Source organism: Sander vitreus, chromosome 22 (genome assembly GCF_031162955.1).
Source record: "Sander vitreus isolate 19-12246 chromosome 22, sanVit1, whole genome shotgun sequence".
In the NCBI taxonomy this organism is placed as follows: Eukaryota; Metazoa; Chordata; class Actinopteri; order Perciformes; family Percidae; genus Sander; species Sander vitreus.
The window spans coordinates 1380289-1401400 of NC_135876.1; the positions used below are offsets into that span (position 1 = coordinate 1380289).

At 43.1% G+C, this 21112-nt stretch overlaps 1 protein-coding gene across 4 annotated transcripts in view; it reads right to left on the bottom strand.

Moving 5' to 3' along the window:
• slc12a7b (solute carrier family 12 member 7b) overlaps nt 1-20544 on the bottom strand; it is a 108452-nt gene extending 87908 nt beyond the window's left edge. For 3 of the 4 annotated variants that reach the window (XM_078281174.1, XM_078281170.1, XM_078281169.1), the window contains exon 1: nt 20179-20543. In XM_078281174.1, coding sequence (XP_078137300.1) covers nt 20179-20416 — 238 coding nt within the window. In that variant the 5' untranslated portion in view covers nt 20417-20543. Of the gene's footprint in view, nt 1-20178 lie in introns of all 4 variants that reach the window. The other variant, XM_078281173.1, reaches the window with a different exon arrangement.
• Nucleotides 20545-21112: the final 568 nt, after the last annotated feature.

The following is a 21112-nucleotide window of genomic DNA, read 5'->3' on the forward strand; positions in this document are numbered from 1 at the left end:
ATACTTTGTCCAAACCTTCTGCTAAGGAGATGGCAGGTCAGGTTTCAATGAAACATTTCCAGTAAGTTGGTGTGGTTGCAAATATGGGACTGGCTCCATGCTACAGGCAAATCGAGTGTTTAATGAATAAGCCTGAGAAATAATATACTGTCCAAAGTAGCTCCTAGAATCATAGGGAATGTTTCTGTGCATAGTGAATGGAGGGCATTAATCAATACTGTGATCTGACAACACAATGTTCACAAAGTATTATGGTGCTACTAAGGTACAAAGCGAGCACTTATCTACTTCCTGCTCAGTGGATGAACAGTGATGTAAAGGGCATCCGTTGATTAAGTGGCCAGACAGTCAGACTGCTTCTCAGGGACAGTCAGTGCATCCAGGCCAGGAGGACAATGCCCCTTTTATGAGAGAGTTTACAATGATCCACAGTGAAGACTGAAAACTAGGCTAAAATGTTGTGATATAAGCAGTTCTCAGATAGTTTTTCACCATGCCATGCTTGATGCAATGTCTCCCAGCCAAAGCACAACATAAAAACACAGGAACACAAGGGTATTTATTACATAACTTCATTATAGACTCGTCTGTTGCTCCAAAATATTCATAAGAGGAGGAAATAATCAATTTATAAAATCAAAAAAAAAAAAAAAAACAGCTGATCACTATGGCATGGAAAAACACAGGTTAATGGACATTCTGTACAGGGGGGTAGGAGACATACATATTATGTGTGTCTATGGTTTAAACTAGCTCCAAAGTAGGGTTTGGCGAACATTTCTATTTTCATATTGTCCAATGGTGATTACTCGAGATTGACGATTGACAATCAGATCTCCAGTGGGTGGCGGGAGTATGAGGGGAGTTACATAGCATGGACGACTTAGTCTTAGTGCCAAAGAAAAATGTAAGATCTTTTATCCATTCATTTTAAGTATGATTTGGATTTCTAAGAGTAAGTAATAAACATTCTTCGTAGTAGTAGTAGTAGTAGTAGTAGTTGTTGTAGTATGCTTATTAATTTTTATTAGATCATTTCCTCTCTATTTAGCATTTTTTTAATTATTGACATTGGAATTCAATATGGATTAAATAGTTTGAATATCATCTTGAGTGTGGCTCAGCGCTTTGAAATAATCAAAACTTTATACCATCCATCCATCCATCCATCCATCTTCATCCGCTTATCCGGGGTCGGGTCGCGGGGGTAGCAGCTCCAGCAGGGGACCCCAAACTTCCCTTTCCCGGGCCACATTAACCAGCTCCGACTGGGGGATCCCGAGGCGTTCCCAGGCCAGGTTAGAGATATAATCCCTCCACCTAGTCCTGGGTCTCCCCCGAGGCCTCCTCCCAGCTGGACGTGCCTGGAACACCTCCCTAGGGAGGCGCCCAGGGGGCATCCTTACCAGATGCCCGAACCACCTCAACTGGCTCCTTTCGACGCAAAGGAGCAGCGGCTCTACTCCGAGCTCCTCACGGATAACTGAGCTTCTCACCCTATCTCTAAGGGAGACGCCAGCTACCCTCCTGAGGAAACCCATTTCGGCCGCTTGTACCCTGGATCTTGTTCTTTCGGTCATGACCCAGCCTTCATGACCATAGGTGAGGGTAGGAACAAAAACTGACCGGTAGATTGAGAGCTTTGCCTTCTGGCTCAGCTCTCTTTTCGCCACAACGGTGCGATAAATTGAATGTAATACCGCACCTGCTGTGCCGATTCTCCGACCAATCTCCCGCTCCATTGTCCCCTCACTCGCGAACAAGACCCCAAGGTACTTGAACTCCTTCACTTGGGGTAAGGACTCATTCCCTACCTGGAGAAGGCACTCCATCGGTTTCCTGCTGAGAACCATGGCCTCCGATTTAGAGGTGCTGATCCTCATCCCAGCCGCTTCACACTCGGCTGCGAACCGATCCAGTGAGTGCTGAAGGTCACAGGCCGATGATGCCATCAGGACCACATCATCTGCAAAAGCAGCGATGAGATCCCCAGCCCACCGAACTGCAACCCCTCTCCACCCCGACTACGCCTGATATCCTGTCCATAAATACTACAAACAGGATTGGTGACAAAGCGCAGCCCTGGCGGAGGCCAACTCTCACCTGAAACGAGTCCGACTTACTGCCGAGAACCCGGACACAGCTCTCGCTTTGGTCGTACAGAGATTGGATGGCCCTGAGAAGGGACCCCCTCACCCCTGTACTCCCGCAGCACCTCCCACAGTATCTCCCGGGGCACCCGGTCATACGCCTTCTCCAGATCCACAAAACACATGTAGACTGGTTGGGCATACTCCCAGGCTCCCTCCAGGATCCTTGCGAGAGTAAAGATCTGGTCCGTTGTTCCACGACCAGGACGGAATCCGCATTGTTCCTCTTCAACCTGAGATTCGACTATCGACCGAACCCTCCTTTCCAGCACCTTGGAGTAGACTTTACCGGGAGGCTGAGAAGTGTGATACCCCCTGTAATTGGCACACACCCTCTGGTCCCCCTTTTTAAAAAAGGGGAACCACCACCCCGGTCTGCCACTCCTTAGGCACCGTCCCCAGACTTCCACGCAATGTTGAAGAGGCGTGTCAACCAAGACAACCTCCACACCCAGAGCTTTAAGCATTTCTGGGACGGATCTCATCAATTCCTGGGGCTTTGCCACTGTGGAGTTGTTTAACTACCTCAGCAACCTCCACCAGGGAAATTGATGCCAATCCCCCTCATCCTCCAGCTCTGCCTCTACCATAGAGGGCGTATTAGTCGGATTTAGGAGTTCCTCAAAGTGCTCCTTCCACCGCCTCTATTACCTCCTCAGTTGAGGTCAACAGCGTCCCCATCCTTACTGTACACAGCTTGGATGGTTCCCCGCTTCCCCCTCCTGAGGTGGCGAACGGTTTTCCAGAAGTACCTTGGTGCCGACCGAAAGTCCTTCTCCATGTCTTCTCCGAACTTCTCCCACACACGCTGCTTTGCCTCTTTCACGGCAGAGGCTGCAGCCCTTCGGGCCCCTTCGGTACCTTGCAACTGCCTCCGGAGTCGTCTGGGATAACATATCCCGGAAAGACTCCTTCTTCAGTCGGACGGCTTCCCTGACCACCGGTGTCCACCACGGTGTTCGTGGGTTACCGCCCCTTGAGGCACCTAAGACCCTAAGACCACAGCTCCTCACCGCAGCTTCAGCAATGGAAACTTTGAACATTGTCCACTCAGGTTCAATGCCCCCAGCCTCCACAGGGATGCACGAAAAGCTCCGCCCGGAGGTGTGAGTTGAAAGTCTGTCGGACAGGGGCCTCCTCCAGACGTTCCCAATTTACCCGCACTACCCGCTTGGGCTTACCAGGTCTGTCCAGAGTCTTCCCCCACCCCTGACCCAACTCACCACCAGATGGTGATCGGTTGACAGCTCTGCCCCTCTCTTCACCCGAGTGTCCAAAACATATGGCCTCAGATCAGATGAAACGATTATAAAATCGATCATTGACCTTTGGCCTAGGGTGCTCTGGTACCAAGTACACTTATGAGCATCCCTATGTTCGATACATGGTGTTCGTTATAGACAATCCATGACTAGCACAGAAGTCCAACAACAAACAACCACTCTGGTTTAGATCAGGGAGGCCGTTCCTCCCAATCACGCCTCTCCATGTGTCTCCATCATTACCCACGTGCGCGTTGAAGTCCCCCCCCAGCAGAACTATGGAGTCCCCGACTGGAGCCCCATGCAGGACTCCACTCAAGGTCTCCAAGAAGGCCGAATACTCTGAACTCTTGTTTGGTGCATATGCACAAACAACAGTCAGAGTTTTTCCCCCCACAACCCGCAGGCGTAGGGAGGCGACCCTCTCGTCCCACGGGTTAAACTCCAACGTAGCGGCGCTCAGCCGGGGCTTGTGAGTATCCCCACACCCGCCCGGCGCCTCACACCCTGGGCAACTCCGGAGAAGAAAAGAGTCCAACCCCTATCCAGGAGTATGGTTCCAGAACCAAGACTGTGCGTAGAGGTAAGCCCCACCAGATCTAACCGGTAGCGCTCCACCTCCCGCACAAGTTCCGGCTCCTTCCCCCACAGAGAGGTGACATTCCACGTCCCCCAGAGCCAGCCTCTGCTGCCCGGGTCTGGTCCGTCGAGGCCCCTGACCTTCACTGCCACCCATGTGGCAGCGCACCCGACCCCAGCGGTTCCTCCCACAGGTGGTGGGCCCATGGGATGGAGGGATGTCCGCCACGTAGCTTTTTCGGGCTGTGCCCGACCGGGCTCCGTGGCAAACCCGGCCACCAGACGCTCGCTGACGAGCCCTCCATCTGGGCCTGGCTCCAGACGGGGGCCCCGGGCTTCCTCCGGGCAGGGTCACTTCATCCCTTCCTCGATTTTTCATAGGATTTTTGAACCATTCTTTGTCTGGCCCCTCACCTGAGACCACTTTGCCTTGGGAGACCCTACCAGGAGCACAAAGCTCCAGACAACACAGCCCTCAGGTTCATAGGGACACACAAACCTCTCCACCACGATAAGGTGATGGTTCCCGGTATATATATATATATATATTTTTTTTTTTTTTGGTATGCCCTTATAAATAATGACATTTAAGATGGGTGTAATATGATAACTACTGTTTAAGTTACAAAATATACTTTGTACAAGCTCTTCTTAAAGTAAAAGTAGATACAAAAAAAACCTTCTGATACTCACATGACCATACACGACACACACGCTACTGCCTAAACAGAGACTACTGATGGGTCATATCTTTTGTGGACGAGGGTAGTGTAAGCGAGAGCGAGAATGGCAGGTGCGTTGAGTGAGTATTGCAGGTAAAGTGAAGGGTGTTGTCCCCAAAAGGGCATCGGCCCTGGAGGGAATGTCTCCCCTGTGCTACCGACCACAATCAGGGAGCCTAATACAGGACTGCAGTCAAGGCAGCCGTTGCTTGGATCTCCTTGGACAAATCAGCCGACGCGCTAATTATAGTGCACCCATGTACTGATACTTATGGTAAATGCATTCAAACAGCATCTGAGCAACGGCTGCTTGACCGCAGTGAAACAGGAAAGGTGTAACAACGTGGAGACTGCAGTGCAACCAGAGACTAGAGTGCACAGCACACTTTTTTTTTTTTTTGCGGTTGTGTAATCGCACAGAGCAACATCGCGATTGCAATTGCGTTTACATTAATGGCGCAGCCCTAGAAAAAACAATCAACCCTTAAATCATCGCCAATCAGCCCATCCTACTCCACAGACAGTGATGGATTTATGTGCTCAGAAAATAACAGTTCAACTGAGCTGAACCTTTTCTCAGTAGGCTCAGATTTCTAATCCCAAAATATATGTATTGATTGATTATACAAGGGAAGATGGGAGAGACTGGATTTGTAACAGATACACCAAGTACAGCTCAAGGACACAGCTCTTTTTTTTCTCATGGACACTTCCTTTCTTTCTAACCAAAAGATAATTCCACCGTTTTTTTTCCTCAACTCCCTGATTTCTATCCACTTTAATGACCTTTCATCTAGCGCTATTCATTTCCATTGCAACTTTTTTCTGTCATGGTTTTGATGCTTTATGATCAATTAAACTGTGAAGAGATGTTCGGTCCAAAATGGAAAAAAAGAGGGTTTTGTTGCTGTTATTCGCATAGGACTAGTATTACCTGGGGACCTAGAGGTTTGTAATAATTGCGGAGGTCGACTGTAATCTTAATCCCGTGCGACTCTGCCAGGTCTGTAATTTGTCAAGTAAATATTCCACTGTAAATTACCTACCATATTTCGCCAAACACAGAGGTTGTGTGATAATATTAGTCCTGTGCGAGTCAACATCTCTGTGATTTAGAGTTGTATTGGCAATTATACTGTATATGAAAGTTTGAACAGCCTTGACATCATATGGGTGGGATAATGTCAGTAAATTCAGGTAAAATACAGACTATCCTGTAGTGACAGTATACAGACGTGACGGGATCCCTGGTAATACCAGTCCTGTGCAAATAGTGCTAAAGATTTGTTTGCTTTAGTAAATACAGGAGTAACAGGAGCCATACTATCAGTTTCAAAAAATGTGGCACACATGGTTCTGCAAGGCTAGGACAAAGCTAAAGTTAAAACTACCTGTTTGACAGCAGCAAGGTAACACAGTCAGAAAACACCACTCCATTTGTCTGTGACATTATCATCTGCCCTACTCAAGAGCTGTTAAGTGATACACTAAATCCCCACTAGTATGAGATAGCGCCCTCTGGAGTTGGCATGAGGAAGGTCAACCTTCCTTTGAGATCATCTATCTATAAATTGCAGGAACGTCTGTCTGTCTGTCTGTCTGTCTGTCTGTCTGTCTGTCTGTCAAACGACAATTCCCGAATTTAAGGACGTTTCAGAATCTCACACATGCAAAGCACAGCCAGCTACAGACAAGTGGCAGCAAGACGTTATCTGTATATGTGTGTCCGTGTTTGGGGGGAAGGTAACCAGCACGTGACACACAGACGCCACATGCAGAACGCTTTACAACAACGGGGGCTACTCTTTCCCTGCCATTATATTAAATTGCTGTGAGCTGGCAGAACATAACGTAATCTCGGAGATTATTCCTTCAGAGCGCTGTGCAATGCGAGAAAATCTCAGAGTTGAACCGGGCAGACGCATCAGTTTTCATCAGAGTCGCCCTGGGTCGGGTTAATTAAGTCTACTGCTGACTTATAACACTATTAACAGTACCGTCGCCAAAATACCCCCGCAAAAATCAAATCCATACTTCAGTTAACCGTCAAGCCACTAAACCTGTATGGAAATTAACACCTCTGCTGAAGTGTTAAATTCGTTAACGATCATATGACACAAGACAACATCTCTCTCTCTCTCTCTCTCTCTCTCTCTCTCTCTCTCTCTCTCTCCCTCTCCCTCTCTCTCTCTCTCTCTCTCTCCCTCTCCCTCTCTCTCTCTCTCCCTCTCCCTCTCTCTCTCTCCCTCCCTCTCTCTCTCATTAACGCAGATATGTGCTGATATATATTTTATATATGTGACCCAAACCCACTAGTGACCCAAACATATATATATATATATATATATATATATATATATATATATATATATATATATATATATATATATATATATATATATATACATACATACATACACACACACACACATACACACACACACACACACACACACACACACACACACACACACACACACACACGGGCCAGGTGGGTAGCACACTGCCATGAGTCCATGACGCTAATGTCTGATTACTCCTAATCCTATGATGTAGACGTATCCTACACTGTAAGTCAGTAGTAGGCTATACAGTGGAGTTGCATATTAAGTGGTTTGGGGTCCTTCCGTAAGTAATTTTGGGGTACAATTTGGTTTTGAAGAATTCTACAAGCAGCACTACCAAAGGCCAAGCAATCGGCCCGTTCCAAACAGGCCCATTTTCAACGGCCACTGCACTAGTTATACTGAATGACTCATTGTAAAACACAAAGGAAATCATGGTGTTAAAAAAGCTAGAATATCATCTCTTTATCATGTCATGTGAGTTTGGGTCATGGCCTTCGTCACATGGCATCTACTCGTCTCTGTTACTTCCTCCTGCTCTTAAAAAAAATTTCTAAGAGAGGAAAAAGAAAACCCTCAATATACTATACTGTAGTACATTATAAGCTGTTATGGCTCAATTGTTAACAGAAAATGACCATCATTTATACATCCAACAGAACAACACTGTAGTAGTTTTTCTTGCCACTTGATGGATGCAAAACTAATATTCTGCAGTATTTTAGCTCAGGATTGGTCCACTAACTCCAACAACTTCTGAGAACATGTTCTGGGTCGTTTGACTCTCTGTTTACTTCAGCTCTAAGTTTTTGGAGCAGGGCCGATGGTGTGCAATTGGTCTGTGTGAGATTGTGTGCTTATACAAGCCATTTGAATAGAACTTACAGTACATGTAAATTATATAACACAGGAGTTGGAAAGCTGGAACAGTCACATACATGTCTGTTGCAGTAACTGTCGGCAGTTGGAGTAGAGAAAAATAAAAACTCACACTTTTGCAAAGGCTCATCTTTGACTGGCGTGTGTTTTGAATTTGACTTGATTCCCCTCATTACGCAACACATAGCTGAAGACTAATAATGACACTCTGTTGCCCCCATTTGATCACATCCGGAAATACACCCACCAGTTAACACCATCATGACATAATATGGAAGGACAAACTATTTGTTCTATAATTTGTACACCTAGACCAACATTTCACAGCAGTGTTAACAGTAACCTGTGTAATCAGGTAAACTGGAAAATGGAAAGGTTATTTTCTTTTACAAGCAGTGACTCAAGTGAAACTGAGGGGAAACAATGCCAGCCATCATAGTCAGTCAGATTTTCCTAATGTTTGACTGTAAAATGGTGACTGAAACCTTTTAGTTTCCTTTCTGAAACATTTCCATGGCTTGTCTTTATTGGTCTGTAAAGGAGACCTCAGCTGAACTGCAGTCTGCAGTGAGACATACATTCTATGATGATCCAATGATGGAAAAATCCCACTACTCACAATCCGCTATTCAAAGTCAAGGTAACTACAGTGAATTAGCTGGGGAAAGGTAAACGCCACTCACTGCATGATATGAGGCAACGTGAAGTCTGTAACGACTTTACTGCACACATGGGCAGCCCCACCTCAACCATCTCAGGTAACAACACTCTTGCCTGCCAGTCATCCATTAAACTGTATTTGACACAACAGGCTCAGGTGACACTCCTTTGTAGACGAAGGCATACTTTTTTTAAACCTTTTTCTATGGATGCTGGGTCTTCTGTGATCAGGGCTAATTTCAAACTATGATTCCATTTGTAGTTTAGAGTTACTTGAAAATAGATAATAGTGCTTACATTATGGATGAAACTTGAGTTTCATGTTTTGGCTCCAGGAATTGTCTTAAGAGCAAGTAAGGTGATCTTCTTCTGTAATTGTTCGCCATAAACGGATGGAGAAAGGCCCCTAATCACCCTTTTGCATGTCGATCCTTCCACATGTCAATGAATAGAGGGCTAAAGAAGTGCATTTTACAGATTGTTTCGCATCCGTGCAGTTCCTACAGTAGGCATATTATGGTAATCTATCGATCGCCAGTTCAGTTTAGTCTTTTATCTCTCTTGATATGGCAAGTAGCTGAACATTGTCAGCCCGTGGGTACGTTTAGCAAAAAGTTGGCTCAGGTGTTTTGTGAGCTCAGGACAGCTCATTAGAGGTCATGAGATATGCTGGAAATGATTGAAGCTTCCACTGTATCAGTTTCATTTCTGGCTTTTGACGGAGTCATTTAGGCTGCTTGTAGTCTGACTCACATGATGTAGACTGTGCGTATAAGCCCGCCATTGGCCGCCTATTTCAGATGGAATTCTCCTCTCCTTCCGCTATCTACACATTACCGTTTTCAAAATCCATGTCGCTACGTGAAAAAAAAAACAAGCTAGCAACCAACACGTTAAGTCCATAATTTATTACATTACTTTAGGTGCTACAGTTTTTTTTTCCAGCACTGCAAAAATATATTCTCAATTTTCAAAGTGTCGAAGTATACATTGTGTAAAATAAAAAAATAAAATAAATAAATGGTAAGTGATGCTTACCATACGCTGCACTCTGGTCCTGACCTGTATGCATTCTTGGTGTCTTGTAAGCCCATGCAGGCTGGGCTTACTTAAAAAAAAATCCATCCATGCATTTCCTATTGCTATTGTTAAACAATTGTATTATCTCTGTCTCAGCAACACACAGACAGAATGTGTGGCCTATGTACGTCGATACAGCTACTGCTATTAATACTTAGTCAGTGTTATTGGGATGTGCACCAAGTGGTCAGCACACTGTCAAAAACTATTGTGGAATTTTCTAGTCCAGAGCTGAAAAGTATACGCAGGCTTCACCTCTCTAGGGCATCAATGATCAAATTATGTTTGTCTTTTTTATCAGTAAACATTATCACATAGTCAACATCATCTTTTATGACTACGGTTTTATGTGGCATTTTCTTCTGCAGGAATTGAGCCATTTTAATGCCAGGGCTCACCTCCCCGCGTGCAAATTTTCCACCAAAACAAGATATCTCTCGACACAATTTTACAAGGGCTCCGTCGCTGCACCCTGGGCTTAGCGCCCAGCCACCCAAAACGACTGTGTCTTTTCCTCTTGCATATACCTAGGGTGGACACAAAAACATGAACACCTACACAATCTAAGGCAGATATTAAATATATAATGAATGCCTAATTTCGGTTGAGACAGTAACAGAGACGTTGATTCAACTCTTATTTAATTACAAAATTATTAGAGGTAGCATTTATTGCAGGGCTATTGTACTCGAAGGCATTATATAATCTGTTCATGTTCATGTGTCCAATCCCTGCATGTGCTTGCTGATTTGAACAATTCCTCGCCAGCTCCTGATGTAATTTCAAAGGTAGATTTTGCACTCCACATACCTCATTTGGCATTATTTTTGTCCTACAAGAGTATTTATTGCAGTAGCAAAGGTAATAAGGCCAAAATGACTCACTGTAAATGCCTTACTTAGCCATACACATTCTGCTGACCAAGAGCTGGAAAACCCCAAGACAACCAACAGTAAATATAGAGAACGTCCAGGGGAAAAACATGTTAAGTAGTTTTTTCCCACGTCTGTTCAATGTCTATTCAGTAGCAGTGGCTTTCAGCTGCTGGAAAATGTTTACTGTTATCAGTCTGACCACATGCATTGTGTGTCTGAAATAAACACCAGCTTCACTTTTATGTAAAGAGCATGAGAAGAGATAGCAACAGGATTTCAGGTTGACTACAGTAGTGTTTCCATATCCAGTAAGTCTGGCACATTAATTAGTAGATATTGTACATTATAATAGTATTTAGGGATGGCCCAATCAAGTTAGTTTGGCCCTGATCTCCACTCGAGCCCTTTAATATTAGGTATCGGCCAATACTGAGTCCAACAATCCGATACTTGTATTTCCCTACCTTTTAGATTAAGTATCTGACACAGCTGTAGCTTCTAAATGTCACACACCTTATTTTTCACAAGCTATTAGAGTTTAGATTCTCTGCCCGAGCTCGAGCCCGGGCCGACATTTTATGCTGCTATGATCGGGCTGGGCCCTTAAACAAGCATTTGTGTTTTTTAATCATTACTTTATTAGCCTTATTCCGAGGGGAGAAAGCTCTGGCTCTCCAGCTTCTCCCGTAGCTCTGGGTGGATGTCCTGACCTGACTTGAGCGTGAGGTAAACTGGGCTACATCGCGTCTCCCCCATCTGCAGCACTGTTGTCGGCCGATTAGGTGATGGAGACCAGAAAGTCTCCTATATTCCAGGGCTTTGATTATGTTGCTGCCTTGATCTGTTACCCTCACTATTCAGCTGAGGGAGCTAATAGGGTCGATCTTTTTATTTTTTACGTTTCTTCATTCGGATCATTTGCGATCCATTCCATTCTGAATAAACTAACAGCAGTTTACATGCTTCGTCCTTGTTGCATTACCGGTATTCATTAAGATAATTCCAAACAGATTTCTGTAGTTCAAACAACTCGGAATTGTAGTTGAGAACGTCAGTTATAACGGCCCATGTAGCCTATTCAAAAAATTGTCGGGTTAAATTGGGCTCGGGCTCATAATTCCAGTTAATGTGTCAGGCCGGGCCGGTCTCGGACACAACGTGCACGGGCTCGGGTAGGGTCGGGCTTCATTTTTTGGGCCCGATCTAAGCTCTACAAGCTATCGGATCCAAATACTGAGGGTCCTTGTTCAAAACTATTCAATAAGCTATTCATAAGCTTCAATTATTGATGGGAATAAAAGTTTGACTGGGAAATGTGACTGAAACGTGACACAATCAGCTAGAAAGAAGACAAATCACTTTGTTGGAACTACAGAAACACTGCTCTTTGGCCATACAGACACCAGATTGACAGAGCAAGTTTCATATGGAACTAACAATAATAATAACAATAACGTTTGTCATTTTAACCGCCAGACGTGATGGTCAGTGCCGGTTAAAAATGAGAAGCTGCTTCCTGAATGCTTAAAAAAAGAAATTTAGCCAATAAATATTCAAGCTAGAGCTAGACGAAAAAAATTAGCCAGGCCAATATTAGCTTATTACAGATATATCATATTAGTGTATGTCGGCCAATAAGTAACAAGAAATTACAGTACAGTACAGGTAATTTGTGTCACCGTTACATTTAGCAAAGAGCACTGACAAGTTGATTTTTACACTGTCAAATGTCTCGCTATGTAAATATCAAAACTGTTGTTTGTTAATATATTGGTCATTATATTAGAGCTGCAAAGATTAATCGATTAGTTGTCAACTCTTAAATTAATCGCCAACTATTTTGATAATCGATTCACCTCTGTGACGGTAAACTGAATATCTTTGAGTTGTGGACAAAACAAGACATTTGAGGACGTCATCTCGGGCTTTTTCGGAAACACTGATCAACATTTTTTCACCATTTTCTGACATGGTATAGACCAAACAACTAATCGAATAATTGAGAAAATAATCAACAGATTAATCGACTATGAAAATATTCGTTAGTTGCAGCCCTACATTATATATTATAAATATTTCCAACTCCCAAATATAGATATCAGTATCTGCCTCAGAAATCCAGTAATGGTCATCCTATTCTTCAAGCTGACCTTTAACACATGGCACCCACAATATAACACACACACACACACACACACACACACACACACACACACACACACACACATCTGTTGATAGCTGTGGCATTGATTCAAACCCAATTTCTGTCAGAGAAGGATAAAAGGAAACAGAGACAGCACAGTGAAGCTCTGTTACACCGTACCTGGATCTCAGATTATGATATACATATGCACTGTGTAGCATGTCATGAGTTCCCAAGGACAACACAGGGTTATCTCTGGGTTCACATAGCTACGGAAAACAGTCTCTGAAGAGCCATGGTGGCAGTTGGCAATACAGATCCTGTGCAGTTCTCAACTAGTTTAGCAGTCTTAATTTATATGTGATACTCGAATGTAATGTTTATCTGCTTAACGCAATAAATGTGGCAAACAAAATTAAATAAACTTAATAATGGAGCCAGTAAAATGGTCAAAGGGTTTATGACTTGCAGGCAAAAAAAAGGCTTGCCAAAGGCTAGATGGGATGATGCAGGATTGTGTAGTGATTCAAGAACCATAAGCTAAGAAAGATGTGTCCCTGCATGCCTTCGGGTCAGGAATGACTGAACGTGCATTTGCAGCTGTAATTGACACTGACAGACTCCCTCTCTTGTGTGTTTCACATTTGAGAGGTTAAACTTGCATTAAGTAGAAAAAAAAATAAAAAATCGGCTGTCCAAATTAAATCGATTTTCATTTGAATAATCCAATCCAGAATCGATCTCTGTCTGTATCATAAGCAAGTGGAAGACCTAAGGAATCCATCTGCACCAACTATGTCATGCTAGCTTGTTGGGAAGGGGGTTAAATAACCCTCCAAATAAAGGCTACATTTTGGCGGGGGAAAAACTGGCATGGCCGTTTTAAAAGGGGTCCCTTGACCTCTCACCTCAAGATAACTGAATGAAATGTCACTCATTACTCACTGACTGGACTGACTGTAGAGCTGTACTTTGTTGTGTGTTTATGTTAAACTAGTGCCCGTTCAAAATGTGCCTGTTTGGAACGGGCAGATTGCTTGGCCTGTGGTATTGCTGCTTGTAGCTTTCTCCAGAACCAAACTGTACCCCAAAATTACTTACAGAAGGACCCCCAAACCACTTCATATGCATATGTGTTCATGAAATGTTTCCAAACAGGCTAGTGGTTTGACGGTTAACATTGAAGTATGGATTTAATTGCGGGGGTATTTTGGTGACGGTAATGTTATTAGTATTGTAAGTTAGCAGTAGACTTAATTAACTGACCCAGGGTGAGTCTGATGAAAACTGATGTCTTTGCCCGGTCAGCTCCGAGGCAGTCTCGCATAGCCAGACCTATCTGCACAGCGCTGCAGAGGAAATTCCCAGATAAAGTTATGTTCTGCCGTTTGTTTAGAAGTGGTGAATGTACAGCTCACAGCAACTTAATACGATATAGTGTCTGGCTTTAGTGTCGGCAAAATGGCTTTTTATTGAGTTTCCTCTTAGCGAAATGCTCTAAATGAATTAAGAACCAACGTTTTTTTTGTTTTTTTTTCCCAACCTTTCAACAGTTGATGTTCCTTTCAGCTATCCGCTCATGCTCCAGGAAAGTGAAGAAAAGTTTGCGTGGTATATCCAGCAATCATGTAACGTTGGAAGAAGGAAAAAGTGTACCGCAGTCAAAGCCGGTTGGTTGGTTGGTTGGTTTGGTTTGGTTTTGCAACTGAAATCGACAATGGACTAATCGACATTGAATCGAAAATGTAGTCAAAAATGTAATTGAATCAGGACCTTATGAATCAGAATCGAATCAGGAAATCCGTGGTGATACCCAGTCCTCATTAGTAAGTATACTGTAACTGGTATAATGCCCTTGATAAAAAAAAAAGGCCATTTCATGAACTGGGCTAAACTGTGCCTGTTTACATTTCCCAAAAGAGAAGAAAGTTCTCTGAAAACCCTTCTGTTTGACTGGAGAGGGACACACCCCTTCTCCTGAGTGTTACGTGTAAATAAGGAGCAACTGGAACAAACATCCCACGCAGGATTGGCAGGGAAGCCAGCGCAGTGGACTGGGAGGCCACACAGCAGCAGGAGAACATATAGTGGAAGCCAGGGCCCAGTTGGTGTCCATGTGATGACTGCCGGGCTCCAAATAAAGCAGAGGGCAGCACATGATAGCCCAAGGTGCATGCCTTTTTAAACATGAATGCACACACACACACGCACACACACGCACACGCACACACAAACACACACGCACGCAAACATATTGCTGTGTAGTGAGGACATTCTGAAGACTCGCATTCATTTACCAAACCTAACCCATTTATACTGCACCCTCCTCAAATCATTAACAATATCTATGCTTATGTTACCTCAGGCTCCACCTGAAAAATAGTCCCATTTTCTTTTTCTTTTTGCAATACATCTGGACCCAAACGGTAGCAAAACACATAAAACAATCACAGACATTCACAAACCCAAATCTGTATGTCTTAACCTCAAGGAGACATTAAGACCTTGACATATCTGTCACTCTAACAGACGGTCTAGGTATAACAGAACTTATTACAGTAAAAAAACATGTTTTAAACAGATGTCAGAGGTTTTGCATTTTAATAAAATGAACCTACCAAATTAGTATGTGTAAAGCAGAACATAAGTAGGCCTAGCTTTTGGTTTGATTGGTTTGTCGGGGTCAGGGTCATTTACATATGACAAAGCTTCTCCACAGCAACAGCAATAGTGTTTCCCAACCCCAAACATTTGCCAGTGTGTGAACTGCCAGAGCGACAGATTGACAGTCTGTCTCTGTCGAAGTTTAAATCCAACACCTTTTGGAGACTTGTATCCCTGTAGAACCTCATTTATCTTTCACTGCCTGCTTAATCTCTCATAAATCCAAATATAATCTTAGTCATCCTACGTATCTGAGGCAAGCAGCAGAGTGCATCATCTGTTGTACCCTGAAACCTCTTCATGTGATTTCAACTATTAATATATATTCATTACATCGCTTGTTGAGACTGTGTTTACAGAGCATAGTTGTTTGAACATATAGAACACATTCTTAGAATACGTATAATAAAATGTATACATTTAGGCATGTTTGTATATTCACATCACTTACTTCACTCACAGCTTCGCCTCTGCTTCACACAGACTGAACAAGGAACAGGAATAACATACATTTATAGATGGCCTTATAGGCTTTAATAGGACGAGCCAGTGAAACAAACAGCCACTATGATTCACACAGCTGTCTTCTTTTCTGTAATTGACACTTCTTCATTAACCACTACTTCCTCTTTACACTATGTTACTTAATCTTCCATGTTGTGTAACCTCAACGACAAGTATAACAGTTTCCCAGTCCAGTCAGAAAAAAATAATAACTCTACACTCACACAAGAAAACCTTAAATTGTTTATCAGTGACCTACAAATGTCAAGAAACCGTCTTTCTGTATGTTTTAGATAACTGGCATCACTCAGTCTGCTTTATCAAGAACCTTTAGGTGCTTCATTTAACACAATCTACCATTGGATAATAATCTGTCACGAGCCAGCGAGTAAACAATCAAAGAACAATGTTTAGGAACAGCCTACTTGGACGTAGAAGTGGCTCTGTGTTGCTAAAAACAGGTGGTGCCTCTGTAAAGGAAAATGCCTGACCATCCAGTATCTAATCTTAACATTATCTAGACTCATTATCTGCTATGCTCAACTTCATCATCCAGGAATTCAATTTAGTCAGTAACTAGATTACAGCAAAACAACAGGCATCCCCTGCTATAAGTCATGTGCTGATTGCAGTAGAGGGAGGAACTGAGGACATTGAAATCCAGGATAACTCCCAAAACAAAGAGTCAATCATAATGTAAATGTGTTACAAATAAGTTCAAGTTCAAGTAGAGGATGGTTTCATTTTCACATTTTCTTCTTCAGTCCATTAAATGTGAAAAAGTAAAACGTAATCGCAATTCATCATTTATTCGGCAAATAACTTTTCCACAGTGTTTCCTCTATGTTGAAAATTTCTGCCGCCACAATATCAGAAATAGGGCAGATGCACAACAGGATTTCCGCTATGTTCACTGCGCACCGCCGCTACTTCAGCTGTTTATGAAATGTCATATAGTTGCAATTACATGACTCAGCAGAGCCGTCTGCTCTACTGAACGCAAACAAACTGTCATCCATTCTCTCACCCCTTAAGGCCCGGACACACCGAGCCGATAATCGGCCGTCTGACAGTCTGGTGAGGTCAGTGACTCGAGTCTGTTCCATGTGTTCCGTGCCGTCGTCCGTCCGAGGGGCCGTCGGCCTTCATTTTGGCCGATTTGACATGTATAATGGGCGGGGCGGGCACTTTCGGTGAATTATTTTAGTACAATATGAGATCGGATTCTGAATGAGACGCCATGGTCGGGGAGCAGCCAGACCCACGTGATGCGTTCGTCCAATCAGCTGCTGGTTTTCATTTTTTGACGACAATACAGATTAGCACCGCCTGCTGTTATGGAGACGTATTGCGTCTCGTCTCTTTGGTGTGTTCCGAGGCATTTTTGGACCAACTCGGGGAGACTGATCAGTCACAATGGCTTTTCTGCCGACGTTTGGCCGTCGGCTCTGTGTGTCGGGGCCTTTAGGGTGAGCAACTGGAACAGTGACAGGACGTCATCGCTCGCGAAGTCATGGCAACCAAATAAACAACAGGGCGAGTACTAATTGTCACTCAATCTTAGGCAAAGTGACAAACAGCGACGAAAGCCGCGACATGATATCCGCACTCACGCGGGTCCCGCGAAATATGACAGCTACGGTTTATTGGAAAATAGCATTGTGGACACTGAATTATGATGAATTTACTGTTGATCAGACCGCAGATGAGACAAGAAGCTAACGTTTGCCAACGCTGCGGTCCCTCTGCCTCTGACTCCCCGCTGCAGGAGACGCTGTATTCCTCCGACACGCTTTATTAACGTTACTGTTTTAAAACCGTTTCCAGGTTAGTGGGGGCATACCGCTCAAAACCAACATGAAAAAACATAGCTAGTAATGTTCACTCAGAGTCTTGTTTTGTTGTCAATCTGTGTGTAAAATGAGTAGATGCTAAAAAGAAACTGCACGCTGTTTCCAGGTAACATTTTGACGTTTGCATAAAAACGTGTGGATGGAAACATGCCTAATGTTTGCTGATGAAAGCTCACAAACAATATACTCAATAGTCATTGTGTAGCTGAGAAAAATGCAAAGCAAACGCCATAACAAGCTCCAGCACTGCAGACACAAGCTGCTCACAGTGCATGGTGCACGTGCACACCCACCTTCTTCTTAGTAACTTAATCTGATTTAGAATTAAATTCAATCCATGCATTAAAGCTGAATAGACAGCCAAGCCGTCCTTGTATCATAGAAGAGGAAATCATGTGGAAATTATTCTTCTACTCTGAGGTGGAGGTATTGATTTGATTTAAGACATTTCTCTAAATTAAGCTACAGATGAGAATACACCCGTGTTAATACCCATGCTGGATAATATACTGTACAAGCAGTGTCTGAATTATTTCCTTAATCCTGAAATCCACAATCACAAGCCATGGAGGTCTGAATTCAAAGCGGCTTTTTGCACAATCAATAGCGTAGTACTTTATAGGGCGGCACAATATGACCTAAAATCTAAATAACGATAAATGAATGATAATTAATCACGTTCTAAATCATCGTTTCTGAAGCCAAAATGTTTCCAGACAACAGACACTGCGTTTTTTTGCTCAGTTGCTCAGTTGACTCGGTGTTTGAGTTATCCTCCATGATGCTTTCCATGAAGCTGACTGGTCTGGGCCAAGTCACGTGACTACACACGCGGTTGAATGTTTTTAAAGAGAAAGTAGGCCTATTAACAGGAATACATTATCGAAATTATTGTCATGGGAAAAATACGTCGATAGAAGCTTCAAAATTTTTATGTCGATACATTTTCGATTAATCGTCCAGCCCTAGTGCTTTACATGTCAAATAAACAGAAGCATTAAAATATAATCTGTATTTCATGTAGCCTAATGTTGTCAAATATTGTTCTGATTCTTCACAAAAGGAGTGGAAAACCTTAGTACAGGATATAGGACTCTAAATCACTATCACTGTAGTTGGGCCAGAAACGGACTTGTTAGCCACCCAGCATCTTGTACTGGCCCTGGGCCAGTGAGACATTTTTTACTGAACCTCAAATACAACACCCTGATACTGTCAATAGCAACAATCTCTTCTGTTGCCATGATTAAGCAGCAGTACAACATAATCACCAGAGTGATCTTTCTCATTTTTCCATGCAGATTTTTTTATTGCTCAAAACCTCCGTTTGTTTCGTGATAACTGTCTTCCTTTTTTTATTATTATTATTTTTTTTTATTATTACTATTACTGTGACATTTAAAGGCCTCTGTGAATCCAAATATAAGTGGAAAGAAGGGACCCATGTTCATCAAAGCAAACAATATTCAAATGAAACCAGGTCTAAAAAGAGACCCATTTCAGCACTCTCAGTACAGTTTGACTAAACAGTTGACGATCAACAATCATCAATCATTACACACAACAGATGTGCGCACACTTAGCCACTGTACACACTGTGCTGTGACTGTAAGTCAGCATGCTTGCTTGGCTTGTGTGCCAGACAATTATTCCAGCACCTTCTAGCCCTCAACCTGTTGCTATAGAAGCACCTTGTTTGTGAGCAACTGGTCGAACAAGGCTTGAGAATAAAGACTGCAGCCAAAGTATGGTTCAGAGCAAAAGACATCTTCAATATGATAATATTCGACTGTATAATAAATACAGTGGATTTAAAAAAATAAAATAAAATGGAAATATCTTGTCATATATCAAGTTAAAATTTCCTTTTGAAATAAAAACCCATGGTGAGGTAATGACAAGCTACCACAGGCACACCTAACCTTTCTGGAGGAACATTATTTGAGCACTATAGTGAGTTTAAATAACAGCATACTGGACAAAAGATTTGTTAAGCCTACCTCAAGTTTCTTTTGTGTTCAATCTTTTAAGACTCAAATTGGTTATCTACATTTAAAAAGGTACAACAAGTGCCAAACCTTTACTCACTCTTATGACAAGAAGAAGAAACTGTCGTTCGTTGCAGAAAGGGAATGTAGGTGAAGCAAAATTTGAGCTGGCAAAATCTTCGACCGCATTGCCTGTTATGTCAGTGGACCGTTTGGTGACAAATGACATTTTCACAATAACCTAACCAAATAATGTTTTACAGCAGTGTTCATAACTTGTTGTGGCTCTATTAACGTTATCTTCTTTTTTTTGCCAAAGCTTCGGTTTTGGGGTACTGACGCCCCGGCTTCATTACATAAACGGGAGGACAAACAGCCAGACAACAAGTGAAATGTGACGGCTAAAGTTAATCCTCTGTTAGATAGATGAGATAAGAAGTGGAACACGGAGTTTGTAATGGTCAGCTGTCTTACCGTACTTGTTGGGCTCCCTGTTGTACTCTAAGATAGGCACCACAGCGTTGGGGTCCTGCGGCTCGAACACGCTGTCCTCCCCCGCCTCTTTTTCCTCCACTGTTCCACTGCCGCTGCTGCTGCTGCTGCCGCCGCCGGTGTCTGGTGCCGGATCGGCGACAACCGCGTCCAAGTGCTCCCCGTCCCTGGCGACCCCAACTCCTCCGTCAACGGGGACTACCACAAATCTTTCGCCCATGTCCGTCTTCACCCCTCTTGTCGCACTTTTAATGGAGGAAAAACACACCCTGCGGCTTAGCTACCTCTGCGGTTCACACTCTGTGAGAGCGAACACACAGGACAGCTACAACGGAAAACAAACACACTCAGACGCTCACGGGCTGATCAGAGGATTGATTACAGTATAGACGTTCCCGCCCTCGACCGTCCCTCATTGGTTGAAGGAGCCATGGAGCGCTGTCAATCACCCCCAGAAGCAAATCACAGTGCTTGAAATGTGTTATTGTGGGGAGTTCTAATATTTGCTACAACTACATGTGTCATACCAACATGAAAAACGTATTGATTTTTATTTAGTATGTTTTGGAGTATATCTCTAAACACAAAACATAAAAAGTATATATGAAATATATTCATTTTTGCTTTATGCCCTTGAAATTAAGGTAGGACAACTAGCAACTCCTTAAAATACATACACGTGCATGTCACACTAAACTTATTACAAGCTTCTTTAATGGTGTCAAAATGATGGGGTAATTAACACTCACTCTGCACATCCTCCACTATCAATAGCCTGCCACGGAAACTCAATAAAGCATTCTAATTTAAAAATCAGTGATGGTTTAGTCATTTGACAACACCTCGCCATAACAACTTTGGTATGTTACAGCTTGGAATAAATTGTTGGTCAATACCTCGGTATAGGATGACCTCT